Source organism: Cetorhinus maximus, chromosome 21 (assembly GCF_964194155.1).
Source record: "Cetorhinus maximus chromosome 21, sCetMax3.hap1.1, whole genome shotgun sequence".
NCBI classification, from domain to species: domain Eukaryota; kingdom Metazoa; phylum Chordata; class Chondrichthyes; order Lamniformes; family Cetorhinidae; genus Cetorhinus; species Cetorhinus maximus.
Genome location: NC_135899.1, coordinates 35,237,456 through 35,258,732, shown reverse-complemented (window position 1 = coordinate 35,258,732; position 21,277 = coordinate 35,237,456). Strand labels below are relative to the sequence as shown.

At 48.0% G+C, this 21,277-nt stretch overlaps 5 protein-coding genes across 7 annotated transcripts in view; 1 reads left to right on the top strand and 4 right to left on the bottom strand.

The window, feature by feature from the left end:
• LOC144695249 (uncharacterized) overlaps nucleotides 1–21,277 on the bottom strand; it is a 219,059-nt gene that overhangs the window by 160,648 nt on the left and 37,134 nt on the right. The gene's annotated exons all lie outside the window — the stretch shown is intronic.
• The window catches only part of LOC144695267 (uncharacterized), a 556,511-nt gene that overhangs the window by 498,103 nt on the left and 37,131 nt on the right, over nucleotides 1–21,277 (bottom strand). The window lies entirely within an intron of this gene.
• The window catches only part of LOC144695193 (uncharacterized), a 158,212-nt gene that overhangs the window by 99,809 nt on the left and 37,126 nt on the right, over nucleotides 1–21,277 (bottom strand). The window lies entirely within an intron of this gene.
• Nucleotides 1–21,277, top strand: part of LOC144695233 (uncharacterized) — a 313,865-nt gene that overhangs the window by 287,160 nt on the left and 5,428 nt on the right. The gene's annotated exons all lie outside the window — the stretch shown is intronic.
• LOC144695460 (uncharacterized) lies at nucleotides 1,894–21,082 on the bottom strand. Its single transcript, XM_078566345.1, has 4 exons — nucleotides 21,044–21,082; nucleotides 18,400–18,532; nucleotides 2,422–2,607; nucleotides 1,894–2,339 (listed from the first exon to the last, which is right to left on the bottom strand). The coding sequence occupies exons 1-4, from the start codon at nucleotides 21,080–21,082 to the stop codon at nucleotides 1,894–1,896; spliced, it is 804 nt and encodes a 267-aa protein (XP_078422471.1).

Sequence of the window (21,277 nt, the reverse complement as noted above, 5' to 3'; positions counted from 1 at the left end):
CCACATCAAGCACTAGTGGTCCTGCTTTCCTCTGCCAAAACTGCTCATTACTCCAGGACCACCCTAAAGAGAAAAGATAACCCACAATTTCTCCTCCCCAAAACCAACTGTGTCCTTGTGGAAGTTATGTTCCAGCTGTACAGAGCTCTGTTTAGACCCTATCTGGAGAACTGTGTTCAGTTCTGGGCACCGCACCTCAGGAAGGATATATTGGCCTTGGAGGGAGAGCAGCGTAGATTCACCAGAATGTTCCTGGGGCTAAAAGGGTTAAATTATGAGGATAGGTTGCACAGACTGAGCTTGTATTCCCTTCAATGTAGAAAATTAAGGGATAATCTAATTGAGGTGTTTACGTTGATTAAACAAGTTGATAGAGTAGTTAGAGAGAAACAAGGTCAATAAAAAGTAAACAGGTCAGCTAAAACTCTGTGGTCTCTATCCTAATTCACACACCTATTACCCCTGAGCTCGCTGACCTACACTGGTTCCCAGTCCCCCAGTGCCTCCAACTTAAAGTTCTCACATTCAAGTACCAATAGCCTCACGCTCTCCCTATCTTTGTCACCTCGAGCCCCATCTCTCTCCGAGATTTCTGCGTTCCCCAATTATGGCCTTTAGTCCATCCTCCCAACCCCACTCCCTTCACCTGACCATAGTCCCCCGTGTCATCCAGGCTTCATGCCCATGAATTTCCTTCTTAAACCTCTCTGCATCTTTATCTCTCTTCCCTCCTTTAAGGCCCTCCTTAAATCCCACCTCTTTGACCATATTTTTGGTCATCCCCTCCTAATAGCTCCTTCTTAGTCTCAGTGTTAGTTTTTCTCTGATTATGTCCCTATGAAACACTTTGGGATGTTTCACTATGTTAAAGTGCTCTATAAACACAAGCTGTTGACTTCTCACGTTGCCTCCAATCCTCAAGGTACTGACCTGGAGTACAGACTGTGGACATTGATTGGCCTCTAGTGCTCTGTTCGAGTGGCCATCCAGACAGTGAATGTTGTGAGACAATGGAGACTGTCACAGCCGAGACACATCCTGCCCTCCCCCTGACTTCCCAGCTGGGGTCACTGATGAGGAACAGGATTCCTGGCTGCTTCTTCCTCTCCATAGACCAGAGATGCTAAGGCTAACTGAAGTCCCTCCATTGCTACCCAAGGAATGGTTCCTCTCTGGGTGCATGTGCTGGTAGATCATAAGCTGAAGTCTTTCTAACCACTCATTGCCTTCTTGGTCAGAGTGAGAGTCAGTGAATGACTTGTACCTGATGCTGTACTGAAAGGATGCTGAGTTTATACAGGAGCTTCTATGCATATTGATGTCTTCTTTTGCTGATGTTTGACGATCTGGGCAAAGGGGTTAAATTGGCAATCTTGAAACAATTGGACTGATGGTGGGAGAGTTACAGACAGTCACTGCTGAGACAGTGCTTTAGATCGACAGCTCCCTTGTGCGAGCACTGGAGGGTAAACAATGCAGACAACTCTCAGTGTAACGGAAGCAGGTGACCCGGCTCCAAGTCCGTGAGGAGATGTTGGTTTATGTCGAGAAAGGAGGAGTAGGTGAAACAATCCTGGTACGTCACGCTGGAAGGATTTGCCTCCTGTGAGGATTCGCCTGATGTTCCAGGAGGTCCGACAACTGTGTGAAGGCTTTATTACAGAGTTCACACTCATAGGGTTTCTGTCTCCTGTGTGAGTGCATTAATGGATCAGGAGATAGCCAACTGCGGAAAACCTTGTCACATTGGATGAATTTCTCCCTGTGTGAATCCTCTGGTGTCCCACATAATAAAGACAATATGAAAGCTTTATCGCAAACCTCACAACTGAAAGCTTTCTCCCCATGTAGAGGTTGAATGAATGATTTGTCGCACGCCTCATATGTAAATAGTTACTCCCCTGTGTTAATGTACCAGTGACTCACCAAACTCAATGATCGTTCAAAGCCTTGATTACACACCTCACACTGGAACAGCTTCTTCTGCGTGTGAATCCTCTGGTGCCTCAGGAGATCAGAGGATTGGGTGAAAGCCATCTCACAAACCTCACACCTGAACGGATTTTCCCCAGTGTGAATCCTCTGGTGTCTCAGAAGGGTTGTAGATATCAGAAAAGCTTTATCACAAACCTCACACTTGAAGGGTTTCTCCCCGGTGTGGATTGTCTGATGGGCCAGGACGTTTGATGACCGTGTGAAGGCTTTGTCACACACCTCATGTCTGAATAGTTTTTCCACTGTGTGCATACTTCGGTGTGAGCGGAGGTACAATAAACATGAGAATGATTTGGCGCACACACTGCACATGAATGGTTTCTCCCCTGCGTGCACGCGTTGGTTAGACGGATGTTCGATGAAGCAGAGAATGATTTGTCACACAACTCACAAATGAATGGCCTCTCCCTGTGTGAATGCATTGATGTTCACGCAGGGTCAATGACTGTGAGAGTGATTTGTTGCACGCCTTGCACATGAATAGTTTCTCCGCCGTGTGAATGCATTGCTGTACACGGAGGGTCGATGAATGTGAGAATTTGTTGCACACCTCGCACGTGAATGGTTTCTCCTTTGTGTGAATGCGTTGGTGTACATGGAGGGTTGATGAATATGAGAATCATTTATTGCACACCCCACTCTCCTCCTTTGCTGAAGGGGCTGACTCCTCAGTTAGAGACTGTTCCACAGTGAGTGCCAGTCTGCTATTCCCCTGTGTGGGGGATCAGATGCAAGCCCTTTCTTTTTCCTCACTTGACTGTCTCACGCCTTCTGTCCAGCAGGGACACTGGATAATGACCAGAAGCAGAAAATGTGGCTACTTTCTTTCCTCCACCCAGACCCCCATCCTCCCAGGCACCGTGAGAGCAATGGAAAAGAGACAAGGAGGAGTAAAACAGGCTATCAATTCACTATGAGTTTGCGAGGACCAGTTTTGTCCTCAGAGTAAATAAATTTTGAAGTTTGTGCAATAGAATCAAAATAAAAAGATGAAAACTTTCCAGTTGTCCTAAACACCAAATATTGTTCAACTGCAACAACTGCCTGGTCTGGGCTACATGTGACTCCAGTCCCACACATGAATGATTGACTCTTAACTGCCCTCTGAAGGGATGATAAACAATCACTACAAAGTCCAAGAAGCAGAAGAAAATTAGATAGATCTGGACAATCTTCGGATTGTGTCAAAAAGATTAAGGTGATCTCTGCTCCTTCACTCACTGGATATTCAGTCCTGAACATTAGTGTGGATATTATGGGATACAATCTGTATAAACTTTGCTCATTCACCCTCCGTCTCCTCACTTGGTTTTCGATCTCGACAGGACGTGAACCAGCTGCAGAAGAGGCGGAGCAGGGAATGGGTGGCAGGCTCTCTGATTGACGTCTCTCAACAAGGGCAGGAATACATTGAAATCCCTCCTACAATCAACCTGTCGTCACTCGGCTCATCCAATCAGCCCTGGGGGGGCGGGACATCACTGATTCACGGCTCCTCCCGGTTCTCCGCATGCGCCTTGTGTCCCCAAGGCGCATGCGGAGACTCTCACCCAATGCGAACTACATTACCCATGCTGCACGTGGTCCGCGCGCTTGCGCAGTGCAAAGCGGCAAGACAATCTTGGCGAACACGCCCGAGATATCTGAAGGGTCTGCTGAAGGGTCATGAGGACTCGAAATGTCAACTCTTTTCTTCTCCGCCGATGCTGCCAGACCTGCTGAGTTTTTCCAGGTAATTTTGTTTTTGTTTTGGATTTCCAGCATCCGCAGTAGTTTTTTGTTTTTACGCCCGAGATATCTGATGGGAGTTGTAGTTCTGACGCGCGCAGCAGCGGTTGATGCCCAGCGTTCAAGAGTTCGAATTTGAGACAGCGCGAGCCCGAGCAGCCGTCATGTGGGTGGGGTTGGCATTGGAGGTGCGCACCTGTAAATCCCAGTCCCAGGATCGCAGCCCCATTCCCCTCCTTCACCCCATCCCCTTCATCCCCTCTTCTTCAACCCCCATCTCCCCCCTCTTCATTGCCCCATTCTCCCTCCATCTCCCCATCCTTCACCCCATCTCCCTTCTTTACCCCCCATTCCTTCCTCCTTCACCCACCCATCTCCCCCTCCATCCCCCCTCCTTCACCCCCCACCCCCCCTTCACCCCCATTCCCTCTTCTTTCACCCCCATCTCCCCCTCCTTCACCCCATCTCCCCCTTCTTCACCCCCCATTCCCTCCTCCTTCACCCACCCATCTCCCCCTCCATCCCCCCTCCTTCACCCCCCTCCCCCCCTTCACCCCATTCCCTCTTCTTTCACCACCATCTCCCCCTCCTTCACCCCCCACCCGCCCCCCTTCACCCCCATTCCCTCCTCCTTCACCCCCCCATCTTCACCTCTCATCATCCCATCTTTCACCTACCATCCCCCTCCTTGGATTGAAGGCTGATAAATCCCCTGGACCAGATTAGCTTCATCTCAGAGTGTTGAAGGAGGGGCTACGAGAGATAGTGGATGCATTGCTGGTTATCTTTCAAAATTCAATGGATTCTGGAAAGATTCCTGCAGTCTGGAAAGTAGCAAATGTAATCCCATTAGTCAAGAAGGAAGAGGAACAATGGAGAACTACAGACCTGTTAGTTTGATGTCAGTAGTAGGGACAATGTTAAAACGTATTATCAAGGATGTGATAGCTGAACATTTATACAAGATTGGTAAAATCGGGCAGAGTCAACGTGGATTTATGAAAGGGAAATCATGTTTGACAAACTTGAGAGTTTTTTGAGGATATGACTTGTATCATAGATAAAGGGGAACCAGTGGATGTGGTGTATTTGGATTTTCGGAAGGCTTTTGGTAAGATCCCACACAAGTTAGTAAATACAATTTTTAAAAATTTTGGGTTTGGGGAAATATACCAGCATGGATTGGGAATCGGTTAACAGACAGAAAGCAGAGAGTAGGAATAAACAGATCATTCTCAGGATGGCAGGCTGTTACTAGTTGGGTACAGCAAGGATCAGTGCTGGGGCACGGCTGTTTACAATCTGTACAAATGATTTGGATGTAGGGATCAATTGTAATATTTCCAAATTTCCTGATGACACCAAACTGGTTGGGAACATAAGCTGTGAGGAGGATGCAAGGAGGCTTCAAGAGGACTTTGACAGGCTAAGTGAATGGGCTAGAACATGGCAGATGGAATATAATGTGAATAGTGTGAAGTTTTTCACTTTGAAATAACAGAAAGGCAGAATATTTCTTAAATGGTAAGAGGTTGGGAAGTGTGGATATCCAAAGGATGTCCTTGTTTATGAACCACTAGAAACTAGCATGCAGGTGCAGCAAGCAATTCGGAAGGCAAATGGTAAATTGTCCTTCGTCGCAAGGGGATTTGTGTACAGAAGCAAAGATGTCTTGCTGCAATTACAGGGCCTTGTTGAGACCTCACCTGGAGTATTGTGCACAGTTTTGGTTCCCTTATCTAAGGAAGGATAGACTTGCCATAGAAGGAGTGCAACAGATGCTCACCAGATTAATCCCTGGGATGGCAGGATTGTCTTATGAAGAGAAATTGAGGAGACTGGGTCTGTATTCCCTAGAGTTTTGAAGAATGAGGGGTGACCTCATTGGAACTTACAAAATTCTCACAGGGTGCACGTAGATAAAAAGTTTGCCCTGGCTGGAGAGTCTAAAACTAGTCGACATAATCTCAGAATAAGGGATAAGCCATTTAAGACTGAGATGAGGAGGACTTTCTTCACTCAGAGGGTGGTAAATCTTTGGCATTTGCTATCCTTGAGGGCTGTGGAAGCTCAACCATTGAGCATGTTCAAGACAGAGATCGATAGATTTCTGGAGACCAGTGACATCAAGGGATATGGAACTAGTCTGGGAAAGTGGCATTGAGTTGATGATCAGTCATGATCTAATTGAATGGTGGAGCAGGCTCAACGGGCTTAATGGCCTACTCTTGTTCCAATGTTCCTTCATCTCCTATCAACCCTCCTTCACCCCCAATCCCCCCTACTTCACCTCCATCCCCCCCACTTCACCCTCATCCCCCCTCCTTCACCCTCCCCATCCTCCCCTCCATCACCCCCTGCCCCATCTCAGACACCAGACACCCATCAACATGGTTAAATGGATAACATGTGACTACATTCTACATTGGTTTTCTGTGACTGGTGAGAGACTGTTTTTTCCAGACTGTGGAGTAAAAGTATAAAAGTTTGACTGTCCCAGTTTTGACTCCACCTCCCTTACTGGTGCTGAAAGTCCTGTCCTCCATTTAGCCCCTGCCCCAGTTAAGATTGTAGATCTAAGGTGCTCCACTCAATGGCCCGGTCCTCAAATGGTTTCTCTCCCTCTTGAAGCTGTCAGCTCGCCATTCCTTTACTACTAGTCTTCTGTTTTGTCTCGTGAGTGGCATTTCTTTCTGACTTGACTTACAATGGGATAGATTGTAAGAGACCCTCTGTGAATCTGACATCAGGTCTTCAGATGGTTTTACACAGGGGCAGCGTGTGGATGAGAAATAGGTGGGGGCTGAGGATAGATCCTTGGTCGGACTCCAGAGCGATGGGGGTGGGAAGATTAAACATTGCAGGAGATTCTCTGGCTACAACTGAAGAGGCAAAAGGGGGCCAAGTGATAGCAGTCCCACTCACTGGACAACGGAGAAGAGTTTGAGGAGGAGGATAGTGTGGTATGGCATGTCAAAGGCTGCAGAGAGGTTGCTTCTCTCTCCACAAATGTTGCCTGACCTGAGTATTTCCAGCTTTTTCTGAATATATATCAGATTTCCACCATTCACAGTTTTTTGCCATTGTATTTGAAGAGCTGAGTGTGTGCACTTTAGAGAAGTGTAGAGTATGGATTTGATGGAAGTTTTAAAATAACAACAGTTTGTGTTCATGACTTCATGTGGACAAATTATTTGAACTGGATAGGCTAAGGAGGACCAAGGGTCATATTTACAAGTTGTGCAAGGGCAGAGCTACAGATTCATCAATCATTAAAAGTAGCAAGACAGGTCAACAAGGTCATTAAAAAAATCAAACATTATCACCGGGGTCCATTTTTCGAGGAATAGAATTGAAATGCAGAGAAGTTATGTTGAACTTGTATAGAACCTTGGTTAGACCACACTTGGAGAGCTGTACACAGTTTTGATCTCTAGACTGAAAAAGGACATAAAGGAACTGGAGATGATGCAAAACACATTTCTAAGGATGATACTGAGAATTGAGAGATTGTAACTATCAGGGAAGACTGAACAGGCTCTTTTCTCTAGAAAAGAGAAGGCTGAGGGGTGACACAATAGAAAGCTTTAAAATGATGAATTATAAATTTAAAATTTCGTGGAATAAATAGAGAGAAGTTGTTTCCACTTGTGTGGGGGAGTCCAAAACTAGGGGCCAGAAATTTAAAACAAAAACAAAAATACCTGGAAAAACTCAGCAGGTCTGGCAGCATCTGCGGAGAGGAATACAGTTAACATTTCGAGTCCGAATGACCCTTCAATAGAACTAAGTAAAAATAGAAGAGAGGTGAAATGTAAACTGGTTTTGGGGGGGTGGGGTTGGGGGGAGTAGAGCTGGATAGAGGGCCAGCGGTCCAGCTCTACTTGTCCCACCTCCCCCTTAAACCAGCTTATATTTCACCTCTTCTATTTTTACTTAGTTCTGTTGAAGGGTCATTCGGACTCGAAATGTTAACTATGTTCCTCTCCGCAGATGCTGCCAGACCTGCTGAGTTTTTCCAGGTGTTTTTGTTTTGGATTTCCAGCATCCACAGTTTTTTGCTTTTATCTTAGGCCAGAAATATAAGATGGTCAATAATAAATCCGATGAGGAATTCAGGAGAAACTTCTTTCCCAAGAGAATGATTAGAATGTGGAACTTGCTATTGCAGGGAATGGTTGAGCCAAATAGTTTTGATGTAATTGATGGGAAGTCAGGTAAATACATGAGGGAGAAAGGAATAGGAATAGGCTGAGATAAAATAGGTAGGGAGAAAGCTCATGTGAAGCATAAGTACCAGTAGAAAACAGTTGAGCCGAATGGTCTGTGTCTGTGCTTTAAAAATTGGAATCAAAACATAAAATGTTGGAAATACTCAGCAGGTCGGGCAGCATCTGTGAAGAGAAATTGTTAACATTTCAGCTCGAGATAACCTTTCATCAGAGACTCGGTTGGATCTTCCTTTTTTCATTCCAGCAGCCAACACCATCCCCTTCCCAAGTCCCACAGTCAAGGTATGTTATTTGATTTTATCAGCATTTGCTCACCCTGAGGTCAATCTCTGAGTCACTCCCCAAGCACAGAGTAATTTCCCTAGGTCACAGTGTTACTCTCCGAACACAGAGTCAATCCCCGAGTCCCAGACTCACTACCCAAGCACTGACTCAATCTCCACTCCCGCTCTCTATTCTTTGTTTCTCCCTCCCATGCCCATTCTCCTGTGACCCCTCTCTCCTGTGGCCCCCTGTCTCTCCTGTGCATGTGCTGATTCCGCCACTGCTCATCAACACTGCCTTGGATGCTGTGGGTCTTCCTCTTCTGATCTTCTGTCAAACACATCCAAGGCTACACATCCCACACTGATGTTGTCAGTTTGAAAGCCTCTGAGGATGAAGAATGCTTTTCCCATACTAGAAATCTCTGTCAAACATTTACCGGGGGAACTGAGACAGCAGCTGCAATAAGTGAGGTTTTATTCAAATGGGATAATGACAAGTTTAAATCCCCACCTGATCTGCTGCTCAAAGTCGCCTCCGTTTCACTTGTCAGTTTCTCAAGCTTCAGGAAACTCATGTTGCTCCAGAAATATTTGGATTGGCTGTGAGAGATGTGTGTGTGTGTTGGGAGCTGGTTATTATCCTGTGGACTGTGAATGGTCAGTTCTGTCTGTGTGTTGGGATCTGGATGTTTCCTGTTTTTTCAAATCCCTCCAAGTCCCACTCCCCCTCCCCCTCCCCCCTTCCCCCCCCACTCTTCCCCCCCCCACCCCCCTCCCCAGGGACAACTCCCCTGTTCTTCAAAATAGTGCCATGGGATCTTTTACACCCAGCTCAGAAAGAGCAGCAGGGGCCTTGGTTGAGATCTCATCTGAAAGACAGCACCTCTGACAGTGCAGTACTCTTTTAGTGCCGTACTATTCTATGATTCTGTATGATTCTGTGAAGGGTTCTCCGTTACCATCCCTGGCTCTCACTGTCATTTCCCTATGTTGGTCAGGAATAGGGACACTGCTATGCGCAAGAGTTGCAAGCTCCACTCACAGGAGAGACCAGTGACGCCCTGTCTCAGCTCATCTGTTGCTGAAACCCTCATCAAGACCTTTGTAGGCTCTAGAATCAACTATTCCAGTGCTCTCCTGGCTGCTCTCACATCTTGCACTGTAAACCTGAGCTCCTCCAAAACTGACACCAAGACCCATTCACCAATCACCCCTGTGCTCACTGACCGACACTGTCTCCTGGTCAAGCAACACCTCGATTTTAAAATTCGCATCCTTGTTTGCAAATCCCTCCATGTCTTGCCCCTCCCCATCTCTGAAACCTCCAGAGCAATTCGGCTGCCATACCTGGGGACACGTTTATTGAAATGTCTTTTAATGCTCATAGTGAATTGATAGCCCGTTTTACACTCCGCCCGACTGTCTTTTCCATTGTCCTCACAGTGCCTGGGAAGTTGGGGGGCTGGGTGGAGGAAAGAAAGTAGCCATGTTGTCTGGTCACTATCCAGTGTCCCTGCTGGAAACAGAGGGTGTGTGACAGTCAAGTGAGGAAAAAGAAAGGTCTTGCACCTGATCCCCCACACAGGGGAATAGCAGCCTGGCACTCACTGTGGAACAGTCTCTAACTGAGGAGTCAGCCCCTTCAGCAAAGGAGGAGAGGGAGTTGGAGGAAATCATGTTTCCTTTTTCTGTTTTATAGAACCATACTACACCAGAGAATAGAGAGAGGATAGACACCGCAGATAAATCCTAACCATCACCAAAGAACAACTGCACAACTGTGGGAAGACATCCAGCCCCTTCACAGCATTGCTCAACACAGAGAAGGTTGGACAGTGAAATAATCACCTGGAAATCGGTTGGGTCAGCGGAGCTTTGACATATCATCAGATCTGAAACTAGTCAGTGGTGTGGAACCTTCTGTCAGAACCAATCTTTCCGAAGGTTCGGCTGTGTGTGATCGGTCAGGGTGAGGCTGGGAATAAGTGGCTCCAAGTGCGGTGAGAGCCTCATTGAACCTCATGAATTACTGAATCATTCCTACAGATGAGAGGCTGTTCAAGTGTGAGGTGTGTAAGGGGACTCCACGGGCTCATAAGATTTCCTAAACAGCAAGGTGCATTTGTTGTACAACTGTGAATAAAAGGACAGCTACATGGAAGAGAAACTGTTCAAGTGTGAGGTGTGCAACAAATTGTTCTTGTGCTCATCTCACTTCCGCAGACACCAACGTATTCACACGTGTGAAACCATTTGCGTGTGAGGTTTGTGACATAACTTACGCAGTTAACAAGCCTCGTGATCCATCAGACAATCCATATAAGGGGGAAACCCTTCAAGTGAGAGGCTTGTGATAAACCTTTTGTAACATCGATAAGGGGAGGCGATGGTGTAATGGTATTGTTGCTGGAGTAGTAATTCAGGGACCCAGGTTCAAATCCTGCCATGGCAGATGTTCGAGTTTTAATTCAGTAAAAATTGGTCTAATGATGACCATGGAACCATGGGATTGTTGTAAAAACCCATCTGGTTCACTAATATCCTTTAGGGAAAGAAATTGCTGTCCTTACCTCCTGTTCTGGCCTACATGTGACTCCAGACCCACAGCACTCTTAAATGCCCTCTGAACTCGGGCAACTAGGCATGGGTAATAAATGCTGGCCTGGCCAACGAGGCCCATATCCCATGAATTAATGAACTAAAAATGTCTCCTGGTACACCAGGGCATTCACACAGGGAAAACCCTTCAGTTGTGAGGTGGCTTTCTCCCAGGCCTCCAATTTCCTGATGCACCAGGGGAGAAACCATTCAATTGTGAGGTGTGTGACTGAGGTGTCACACTTGTGACACTCGTGAAACACTGACGCATTCACACTGGGGAGAAACTGTTCACATGCGAATTGTGTGAGAAAGCTTTCACAAACTCATCAAGCCTCCTGGGCTAACAGGAGCCACACAGGGGAGTGACTCCTCAAGTATGACCTCCCTCCGATTCTCACAGGGGAGAAACCCTTCAGGCGTGCTGTTTGTGACAAGGCTTTCACGCACTCCTCTGACCTCCTGAAGCACCATAAACAAAAGCAAAATATTGCAGTTGCTGGAGATCTGAAATAAAAACAGAAAAACTCTGCAGGCCTGGCAGCTTCTGTGAAGACAGAATCAGAGTTCACGTTTTGAGTTCAATATGACCCTTCTTCGGAACATACTGGACTTGAAACAGTTCCGAGATTCTCATCATTTGGAAAATGCCCTGATTTATCTTTCTGAGGTTCAAAATATCGATCTCCCACTTTTCCACACTGAACTCCAGCTGTTGCAGTTTGGTCCTCTCACTTAATCTATCAATGTCCCTTTGCAACGTTCCACTCCCATCTTCATTACTTACTGTGTCACCTAACTTAATGTCATCAGTAAACTACCCCATCCTGTTCCTCCATCAAAGTCATTGATCAATATAATGAAAAGCTGAGTCTCCAGTAGAGATCCCTGGGGAACACCACTGGGCACATACTGACAATCGGAGAACATTCCCTTTATCCCTACTCTCTGTCTCCTATCTCCCAAACAAATTATCAACCCATGTCACAAGGTTCCCTCCAATTCCCTGCATGTTCAATTTGGTGAATAATCTCCTGTGTAGAACATGATCAACTACCTTCTGGAAGTCCGTACAGACAAACCTTCATAGACCCTGTCCAGCATGTTAATGATCTCAAATTATTTTATTAAATTGATCATGTTGGTTACAATGACTTGCTGCACAAGAATGAAATAAGAGCTATAACGACCCAGAGAATATGATGAACATAAGAAATAGGAGTAGGCCATTTGGCCCCTATTAGCTGCGGCACTATTCAATATGATCAGGGCTAATCTTCCACCTCAATCCCATCTTCCCACCCTATCCCCATATCCCTTATTCCCTCAGCACCCAGAAATCCATCAATCTCGGTCTTGAATATATTCAATGGGTGGAATCGCCCCAGATTTGTACTAAGTGCAGTAGCGGGCAGAAAAGGAACGTTTTACCCACTGGCTGCAAAGACAGCTTTTCACGCCGTATCGTCCCAATCCCGCATCATCAATCATGCATTCCCGGGAAATACACCAGGTCACTCGCGGGGCAGCCTCTGATTCACCTGCCACCTCCAACTCCCCCAACCACTGTCACCTCAGGCCTTCAGTAAACAGGGTGCCATATTTAAAGACCGCCCCTTCAAAGAGCTAGCACTCTTCAAGGGATAGGAAGCTGCTGCAAACTGATGGCTGCCAAAGGGAGGAAACTTGCTGCCCCAGATTTAGCGACACTTCCCACTGAGCCTACTGGACTCAGTGAAGGCCTGACACAATGTCCTCTACCCGGGCTCTGGGCGAAGGCTAGCAAGCAGGGTCACCAATCCTGCATGGGAGGTGGTGGCAGTGGTGGTCAGCACCAAAGCCCTGCAAAAGAAGGCAGCCACCCAGTGCAGGAAGAGGCTGAATGATTTCCGTTCCGCCAGGGTAAGTCACTCTTCGTCATTCTCAGCTCACACACTCACAAACCCAACACATATCCACAGGGATCCCACTCACTGTCGGTTCAAGGTTCAAGGGACATCACCATTCACTCTCTCAAACACATCTTCATTGTCCTCATCCCATCCATGGCACCACTCACCACCCACACATGCCGAACATACTTATTTGACCTGGCAGGCGTCCTACTTATATTTCTCCATCTGTATTCATGCAGGACAAGCTGGCACACAACAAAAGGGAGAAGTCACAGTCTGGCCAAGAAGTGCCTGAAATCAAGGTCTTTGCAGACTTTGAAAACAGAGCCATTCAGCTGGCCGCGAAGATCTGGACCATTCCTGTGCTGACGATGAGGTCGACAGTCTTCAACCAGGTGAGGATCCAGCAGTGCAACGTCCATCAGACAACCATGCTGTGAATGATGTGTCCTGTTTCACAGGCCATTGCCATTCACTAATTATCTCTCTTTACGTTCACAGGCACATCGGGGAAACAGCTGAGGAGGTCCACAACCCAGGCCCTCGACTCAAGCCCCGAAGACACCGATGAACCCCTCATTAAAGACTCATCACAGCGCTCACCCACACCCTCCATCAGCACAGAGATACATACCTCGGTGGGACCAAGCTTTAGAGTAGCCTCAGAGTCACAGTCTGGTGAGCACATCTCACTGTCTGACCCGCAGCAGGGACTTCCCAGGTTTCTGGCACTTGGAGCACTCCTGGAAGCCAGAAATCTGCTCAGTCTGAGTCAGATGATGAGCCACTGGACTCAGTCGTACCTCAGATAAAAGCAAAAACCTGCGGATGCTGGAAATCCAAAACAAAAATAAAAATACCTGGAAAAACTCAGCAGGTCTGGCAGCATCTGAAAAATTTTTATTTTTATTTTTGTTTTGGATTTCCAGCATCCGCAGTTTTTTGCTTTTATCTTAGTGTTTAACTGACTGCCACTTCTCTTCAAGGAATGCCTACCTTGAAGTATTGCTCTTCTCTCCGACAGGATTTCCGTATCTCTCTTTTGCCTTGTTCACCTTCATTGCTTTCCATTTCTCTCCTGGTGTTTGACAAGGTGTTTACTAAAACCCACTTTCACAGCCATATTTCCTTCCTCAGTGACTGTCTCCGTCTCCGACTTACTCCACGTGGATTTCAATTGAAGTTCCATCCCTCATGTTTCGAACCCACCCAGGATTACAGGTATCTCCGGGACATACAACGCTCCTCGGATTGCTGTTCTCGTTGCATTCTGAGATCCACACTCAGTGCCATGCGCCGCCATATGAACACTCGACCGCTCCATCCAGCAGCACCGCCGCACCCTATTTCTAAGCTATGCGTGCCTCCAGTTTCATTTTATTCTTCATCTCATCTGACGGCTCAACAAGAAACTTTGTCTCTTTCTTTCAGGTGCAAAGGAAAGCAAGCTCCAACAACTCATCGACACCAACACCCATCCAGGACCCTCCACCCATGCCTGTCCCTCTGTTCCCATCCCGTCTTCCAATCCCAGCCCCGGACATGTATTTACCATACCCCCTGACCTTCCCCTCTCCGATGCTGAACTTTCAGTGCTCAGCAAAGGACTTAGTTTCATACCCTTACGCTCTCATCACAATGAATTTCGAGCTCGGCACGATGCTGAACTCTTCTTCCGCCGCCTTCGTCTCTGTGCTCACTTCTTTGGGCAGGAGTCCTCTTCCCGTTCAACGGATCCTTTTACCCGCCTCCAATATTCTCCCTCCACCTGGACCCCTCCCTCTGGATTCTTACTTTCTCTTGATCTTTTCATTGAGAACGGTCGGCGTGACATCAGTTTTCTCAATTTCTCTGCTCCTCTCACCCACTCTAACCTGTCTCTCTCTGAACTTGCTGCACTCTGTTCTCTCAGGTCCAACCCTGACATTGTCATCAAACCTGCTGACAAGGGGGTGCTGTTGTTGTCTGGCGCACTGACCTCTACCTCACAGAGGCTGAGCATCAACTCGCAGACACTTCCTCCTAACTCCCCCTGGACCATGACCCCACCACGGAACATCAAGCCACTGTTCCCAGGACCTCATCTCCTCTGGAGATCTTCCTTCCACAGCTTCCAACCTGATAGTCTCCCAACCTCAGACGGCCCGCTTCTACCTCCTAACCAAAATCCACAAACAGGACTGTCTCGGCAGACCGATCGTGTCAGCCTGTTCCTGCCCCACGGAACTCATTTCTTGCTATCTTGACTCCATTCTCTCTCCCCTTGTCCAGTCCCTTCCCACCTACATCCGTGATTCCTCTGACACCCTACATCATATCAACAATTTCCAGTTCCCTGGCCCCAACCGCCTTCTCTTCACCATGGACGTCCAATCCCTCTACACCTCCATCCCCCACCGGGATGGTCTGATGGCTCTCCGCTTCTTCCTCGAACAGAGGCCCGAACAATCCCCATCCACCACTACTCTCCTCTGTCTGGCTGAACTTGTTCTCACACTGAACAATTTCTCCTTAAACTCCTCTCACCTCCAAATAAAAAGTGTGGCGATGGGTACTCCCATGGGCCCCAGTTACGCCTGTCTCTTTATGGGGTATGTGGAACATTCCTTGTTCCAGTCCTACTCTGGCCCCCTCCCACAACTCTTTCTCCAGTACATCGATGACTGCTTCGGTGCTGCTTCATGCTCTTGTCTGGACCTGGAAAAATGTATTAATTTTGCTTCCAATTTCCACCCCTCCATCATTTTCACATGGTCCATCTCTGACACTTCCCTTCCCTTCCTTGACCTCGCTGTCTCAATTTCTGGTGATAGACTGTACACCAATATTCATTACAAGCCTACCGACTCCCACTGCTACCTCGACTACAGCTCCTCACACCCCGCTTCCTGTAAGGACTCCATCCCATTCTCTCAGTTCCTTCGCCTCCGTTGCATCTGTTCTGATGATGCCACTTTCAAAAACAGTTCCTCTGACATGTCTTCCTTCTTCCTTAACCGAGGTTTTCCACCCACGGTGGTTGACAGGGCCCTCAACCGTGTCCGGCCCATCTCCCGCGCATCTGCCCTCACACCTTCCTCTCCCTCCCAGAACCATGATAGGGTTCCCCTTGTCCTCACTTATCACCCCACCAGCCTCCGCATTCAAAGGATCATCCTCCGCCATTTCCGCCAACTCCAGCATGATGCCACCACCAAACACATCTTCCCTTCAGCCCCCCTGGTGGCATTCCGCAGGGATCGTTCCCTCCGGGACACCCTGGTCCACTCCTCCATCACCCCCTACACCTCAACCTCCTCCCACGGCACCTTCCCATGCAGCCGCAGAAGGTGCAACACCTGCCCCTTTACTTCCCCTCTCCTCACCATCCAAGGGCCCAAACACTCCTTTCAAGTGAAGCAGCATTTCACTTGCACTTCCCTCAATTTAGTCTACTGCATTCGTTGCTCCCAATGTGGTTTCCTCTACATTGGAGAGACCAAATGCAGACTGGGTGACCGCTTTGCAGAACACCTTTGGTCTGTTTGCAAGCATGACCCAGACCTCCCTGTCGCTTGCCATTTCAACACTCCACCCTGCTCTCATGCCAACATGTCTGTCCTTGGCCTGCTGCATTGTTCCAGTGAAGCTCAACGCAAACTGGAGGAACAGCATCTCATCTTCCAACTAGGCACTTTACAGCCTTCCGGACTGAATATTGAGTTCAACAATTTTAGATCATGAACTCTCTCCTCCATCCCCACCCCCTTTCCGATTCCCCCCCCACCCTCTTTTTTTTCCAATAATTTATATAGATTTACCTTTCCCACCTATTTCCATTATTTTTAAATGTATTTCCATCCATTGTTTTATCTCTACCTTTTAGCCTATTTCAATCCCTTCCCTTCACCCCACCCCACCCCCACTAGGGCTATCTGTACCTTGCTTGTCCTGCTTTTTACCTTTAATTAGCACATTCCTTAGATAATATCACCACCTTCAACACCTCTTTGTCCTTTTGTCTATGACATCTTTTGGCTATCTCCACCTATCACTGGCCCTCTATCCAGCTCTACCACCCCCCCAACCAGCTTATATTTCACCTCTTTTCTATTTTTACTTAGTTCTGTTTAAGAGTCATACGGACTCGAAACGTTAACTGTGTTCCTCTCCGCAGATGCTGCCAGACCTGCTGAGTTTTTCCAGGTATTTTTATTTTTATTTTTGTTTTCGGTCATACCTCAGTTGCTGGAGCTGCAAAGGCAAGCTTGGGAACGTAAGGAAGAGATGTCCGCTGCATTCCTCAGATTGCAAGGCACAATGGAGGAGTCCATCCACCTAAACTCTGAGGTGATAGCACCGGCATGCCAACGCACCGAGGTCAACACTGCTAGGATGGTGGCTACCATGGAGACTTTGGTCCAGGACATTGGTCCTGCACTGTTGTGCAGGCTGAACTCCATCGTTGACGCCATAGTTGGCCTCCAACAGTGTCAATGTGAGAGGGGTGCAGGGCAGCTCAATCTCACTCCAACTGCCCCTTTTCCTCAGGGAGTCAGCCAGGGGCCCTTGAGCACCCATAGGGAGGAGGATCAGCAGGTGTACCCCATAGGGCCACCCATCCAGGTGACTCCGAGATTGTCCGGTCTAATCGAATTCCATCTTCCTGTCACCCCAGCAGCTCCAGCTCCACGGGCCAAGGAGGGTGCCACTGCCATATAGTAGGACCTCGAAAGCAGGTCGGGGCCCTCCAGGTCTCAGCCCTCCAGAGGGCGCCCTTCAAGGTAATCACAGACAGGGTGTAGCAGTCAACATGCTGCCTCCACCTCTGCTGTGGATGTCAGGTGAGTACCAAGACATAGCAGCACGGTTAGGAAGGTTAAGGAGATGTGGTTGCACGGTGTTAATCACTTGTACATAATGTTCATCATTGTAATGTCTCCTTGCCTATGGCTCCCTGTTCTGATGAGCAGTGCTCGTGTCACTCAGATGTGAAATCTTGGTCCCTGCACAAGATAAAGTCTGGTGTTTCAGTGCAGGGCCTTTTCCCTGTGTTTTGTGCAATCTTCCCAGCACACTGATGGTCCGCCTTCACACTCACTGGACACGTTAGTCATGCCTGCACCTCCGTGGGGCTTATCATTGCTGCAAGAATATCCTGGGCCAGTGGAACAGAGTTCTCTCCTTTCTTCTGTATGCGTCCAGTACCAATGAGGTGCGGCTGGCCCCCGTCTCATCAGCGTCTGTGTCCGGTGACCGTGTGGTCTTGAAGGGTTCAGCTTATGAAGGATGTCACAGGGTCAGGAAAAGTTAAATTTTGCCCGCTGCATCTCCATGATATGACCCTGTTCACAGAGCGCACGCAAGATGCCATCAGCCAGACAGGAGTCAGACATTCACATAAGCTATGTGAAGATCTATGGAGTGTCCCCACTGCATGTCGTCATTATCCTCCTGGAATGTAGGGACTGTGGGTATCTGTTGCATCTCCATGACAGGAACCTTATCACAGAAGGTATGTGCGCTGCCATCAGCCAGGCAGGAGTTAAACAGATGCAATGTGAGGATCTATGGTCTCTCCTCACTGCACGTCGTCATCATCCTCCACGAATCTGGCAGCCATGAGGGCCTCCCGAATACGCCTGCCTCGTCTGGCCAGTGCGATGGCCTCATTGCCATCATCCTCGCCTTCGAGGACCTCCTCACCCTCATCCCCGTCGTCATCCTCCTCAGCAGAAGAGACCTCCAGCTCCTCCATCTCCTCCTCCGTCAGCTCCTCTTCTTGTTGCAGCTCCAGGTTGTGAACGGAGCAGGAGGTGACAACGATGCGTGACACCCTCTGTGAACTGCATTGCAGGGCTCCATCAGACCGGTCCAGGCACCAGAACCACATTTTCAACATTCTGATCGTTTGCTCCACCATGGCGCAAGTTGTAGCTTGTGTCTCATTGTACCTTCTCTCTGCTGCAGTCTGAGGCTGCCGCACAGGTGTCATCAGCCATGTCTTCTTGTCCCCGAGGAGCCAACCCTGTAGCCACTCTAGATCCTGGAAGACGTCAGGGTTCTGATACCTACTGAGAATGTCGGAGTACTGCACACTCCCTGGAAACCGTGCGCAGACCTGTAAGATGCAGACCTGTAAGTTGCACACCAGCTGAACATTCAGCAAATGGAAGGCCTTGTGATGAACGTAGTTGACCGTTTGTTGCCACAGAGATCTAAGCGCTACGTGAGTGCAGTCGAGGCACCCTGCACCTGTGGGAAACCTGAGATCTGGGCAAATCCGAGTGCTATTGTTTCCTGGCCTTCCTGATCCTGGGCAATATGCACAAAGTTGTGTGCCCTTGGGAATATGACGTCTGCGGCCTCATTTGTGCATGGAGGCTTGCGATATCCCACAGAGGTCACCTGTGGAGACCTAAAAGGAGCCACTTGCATAAAAATTGAGCGTCACAGTCACTTTCACGGCCACTGGCAATGGATGCCCTCCATGTCCCCATGGCACCAAATCCTAGAGCAGGCGACAGATGTGACAGACCAGTGTCCTGGACATGTGCAGTCTTTGGCGACAAAGGTTCTCCGTCATCTACAGGAATGACTTTTGGACATTATCTGCTTCAATATCTGAGGAGTCGTGAATGGTGCTGAACATCATGCAATCATCGGCAAACATCCCCACTTCTGACCTTATAATGGAAGGAAGGTCCTTGATGAAGCAGCCGAAGGTTGAGCCAAGGACACTACCCTGAGAAACTCCTGCAGTGATGTCCTGGAGCTGAGATGATTGACCTCCAACCACCACAACCATCTTCCTTTGTGGTAGGTATGACTCCAACCAATGGTGAGTGTTCCCCTGATTTCCATTGACTCCAGTTTTGCTAGGGCTGTCTTAATGTCAAGGGCAGTCACTCTCACCTCGGGAGTTCAGATCTTTTCTCCATGTTTCAACCAAGGCTGTAATGAGGTCAGGAGCTGAATGGCCCTGGTGGAACCCAAACTGGGCAACAGTGAGCAGGTTATTGCTAAGCAAGTGCTGCTTGATAGCACTGTCGATGATGCCTTCCATCACTTTGCTAATGATGGAGAGTAGACTGATGGGGAGGTAGTTGACTGGATTGGATTTGTCCTGCTTTTTGTGTACAGGATATACCTGGGCAATTTTCCACACAGCCGGGTAGTTGCTGCTGTACTGGAACAGCTTGGCTAGGAGCATGGCAAGTTCTGGAGCACAAGTCTTCAGTACTATTGCCGGAATATTGTCAGCGCCCATAGCCTTTGCAGTATCCAGTGCCTTCAGCCATTTCTTGATATCACCTGGAATGAATTGAATTGGCTTAAGACTAGCATCTGTAATGTTTGGGACCTCCAGACCCACAATCCCTGGCTTAGGAGGCCAGTGCCTTACCCATTAGGTCACTGGGGCTGGACAAGATGGGGTTTGGTGACTGTAATTTTGACCCTTTGTCTCGATGTAATCGCTGCTAAATTTGATGCCTTTTTGTGCGCCGGCCCTTTCTTTTCATCCACAGCCAGATTGGATCAATTCCAAACATTCCAGTAATGAGCTGACAGGATCAGGATTTGTATTTTGTGTGTCAGTAATTAATGCTGGCAAAGTATAGATTATATATGAGAAACAATTGTCTTTCCAGAAGTTTCCTTGCTTGCCCTGCCTCGAAGTTTCAGTGATTTCCCCAACACAGGTTCCCGGCCACCTCCTTGACTTTGCTGTCTCACCCGGTCTCACTACTCTCATCGCATCAATCACAGAGAAGGCCATCTCTGATCACGTCCATGTGTTACTCAGCACCCACGTCCTCCTCCCACATTCCAGCTCTACATTCTTCTGTATCCGTCCCTGGAAAAAACTATCCCCCAATTCACTAATAATCGCACTTTCCAAATCCCAACTGTCTAGGCCTTTGGGCCTCCATTCACCACAACATTCCTGATTTGCTCAACCCCACCCTCACCTCCACCTGAGATGCCCGATTCCCCAATAAAACCACTCCCCTCTCTCACCCTAGCCCTTTCCCCAGGTACAGACTTCATATCCACTCCCTTAATTCCAAAAGACACAGAATTGAAAGGTTATGGTGGACAACTGGTTAACCATCCACTGCCAGTGGACATCCAGGGACAGTTTAGATGGAGCTTGACTCTGTATCTAACCCGTGCTGTACCTTCTCTGTGAGTGTTTGATGGGACAGAGTCAACATAGAGAAGTTATTCCATCCCCATTTTAAATGTGGAAAAGTTATTCCTTCAAGTTCATATCCCAGTGTTTTTTAAATGTGATGAGGGTTTCTGCCTCTATCACCCTTTCAGACAGTGAGTTCCAGACCCTCACCAGCTTCTGGGTGAAAAAGTTACTCCTCAACTCCTCCATAATCCTTCCATCAATTATTTTAAATCTCTGCTCCTTGGTTATTGATCTCTCTGCTCAGGGAAATAAGGTGAAACAATCCCATCAGCTGCCTCTCCCACTTCCCTCCCTTCCACTAACCCGCCTGGACAAACTTCCATTGATGCCGCTCCCCCTGCCCTAGCCCTGAATTCACATCTTTCTCTAAGTTTCTCTCCT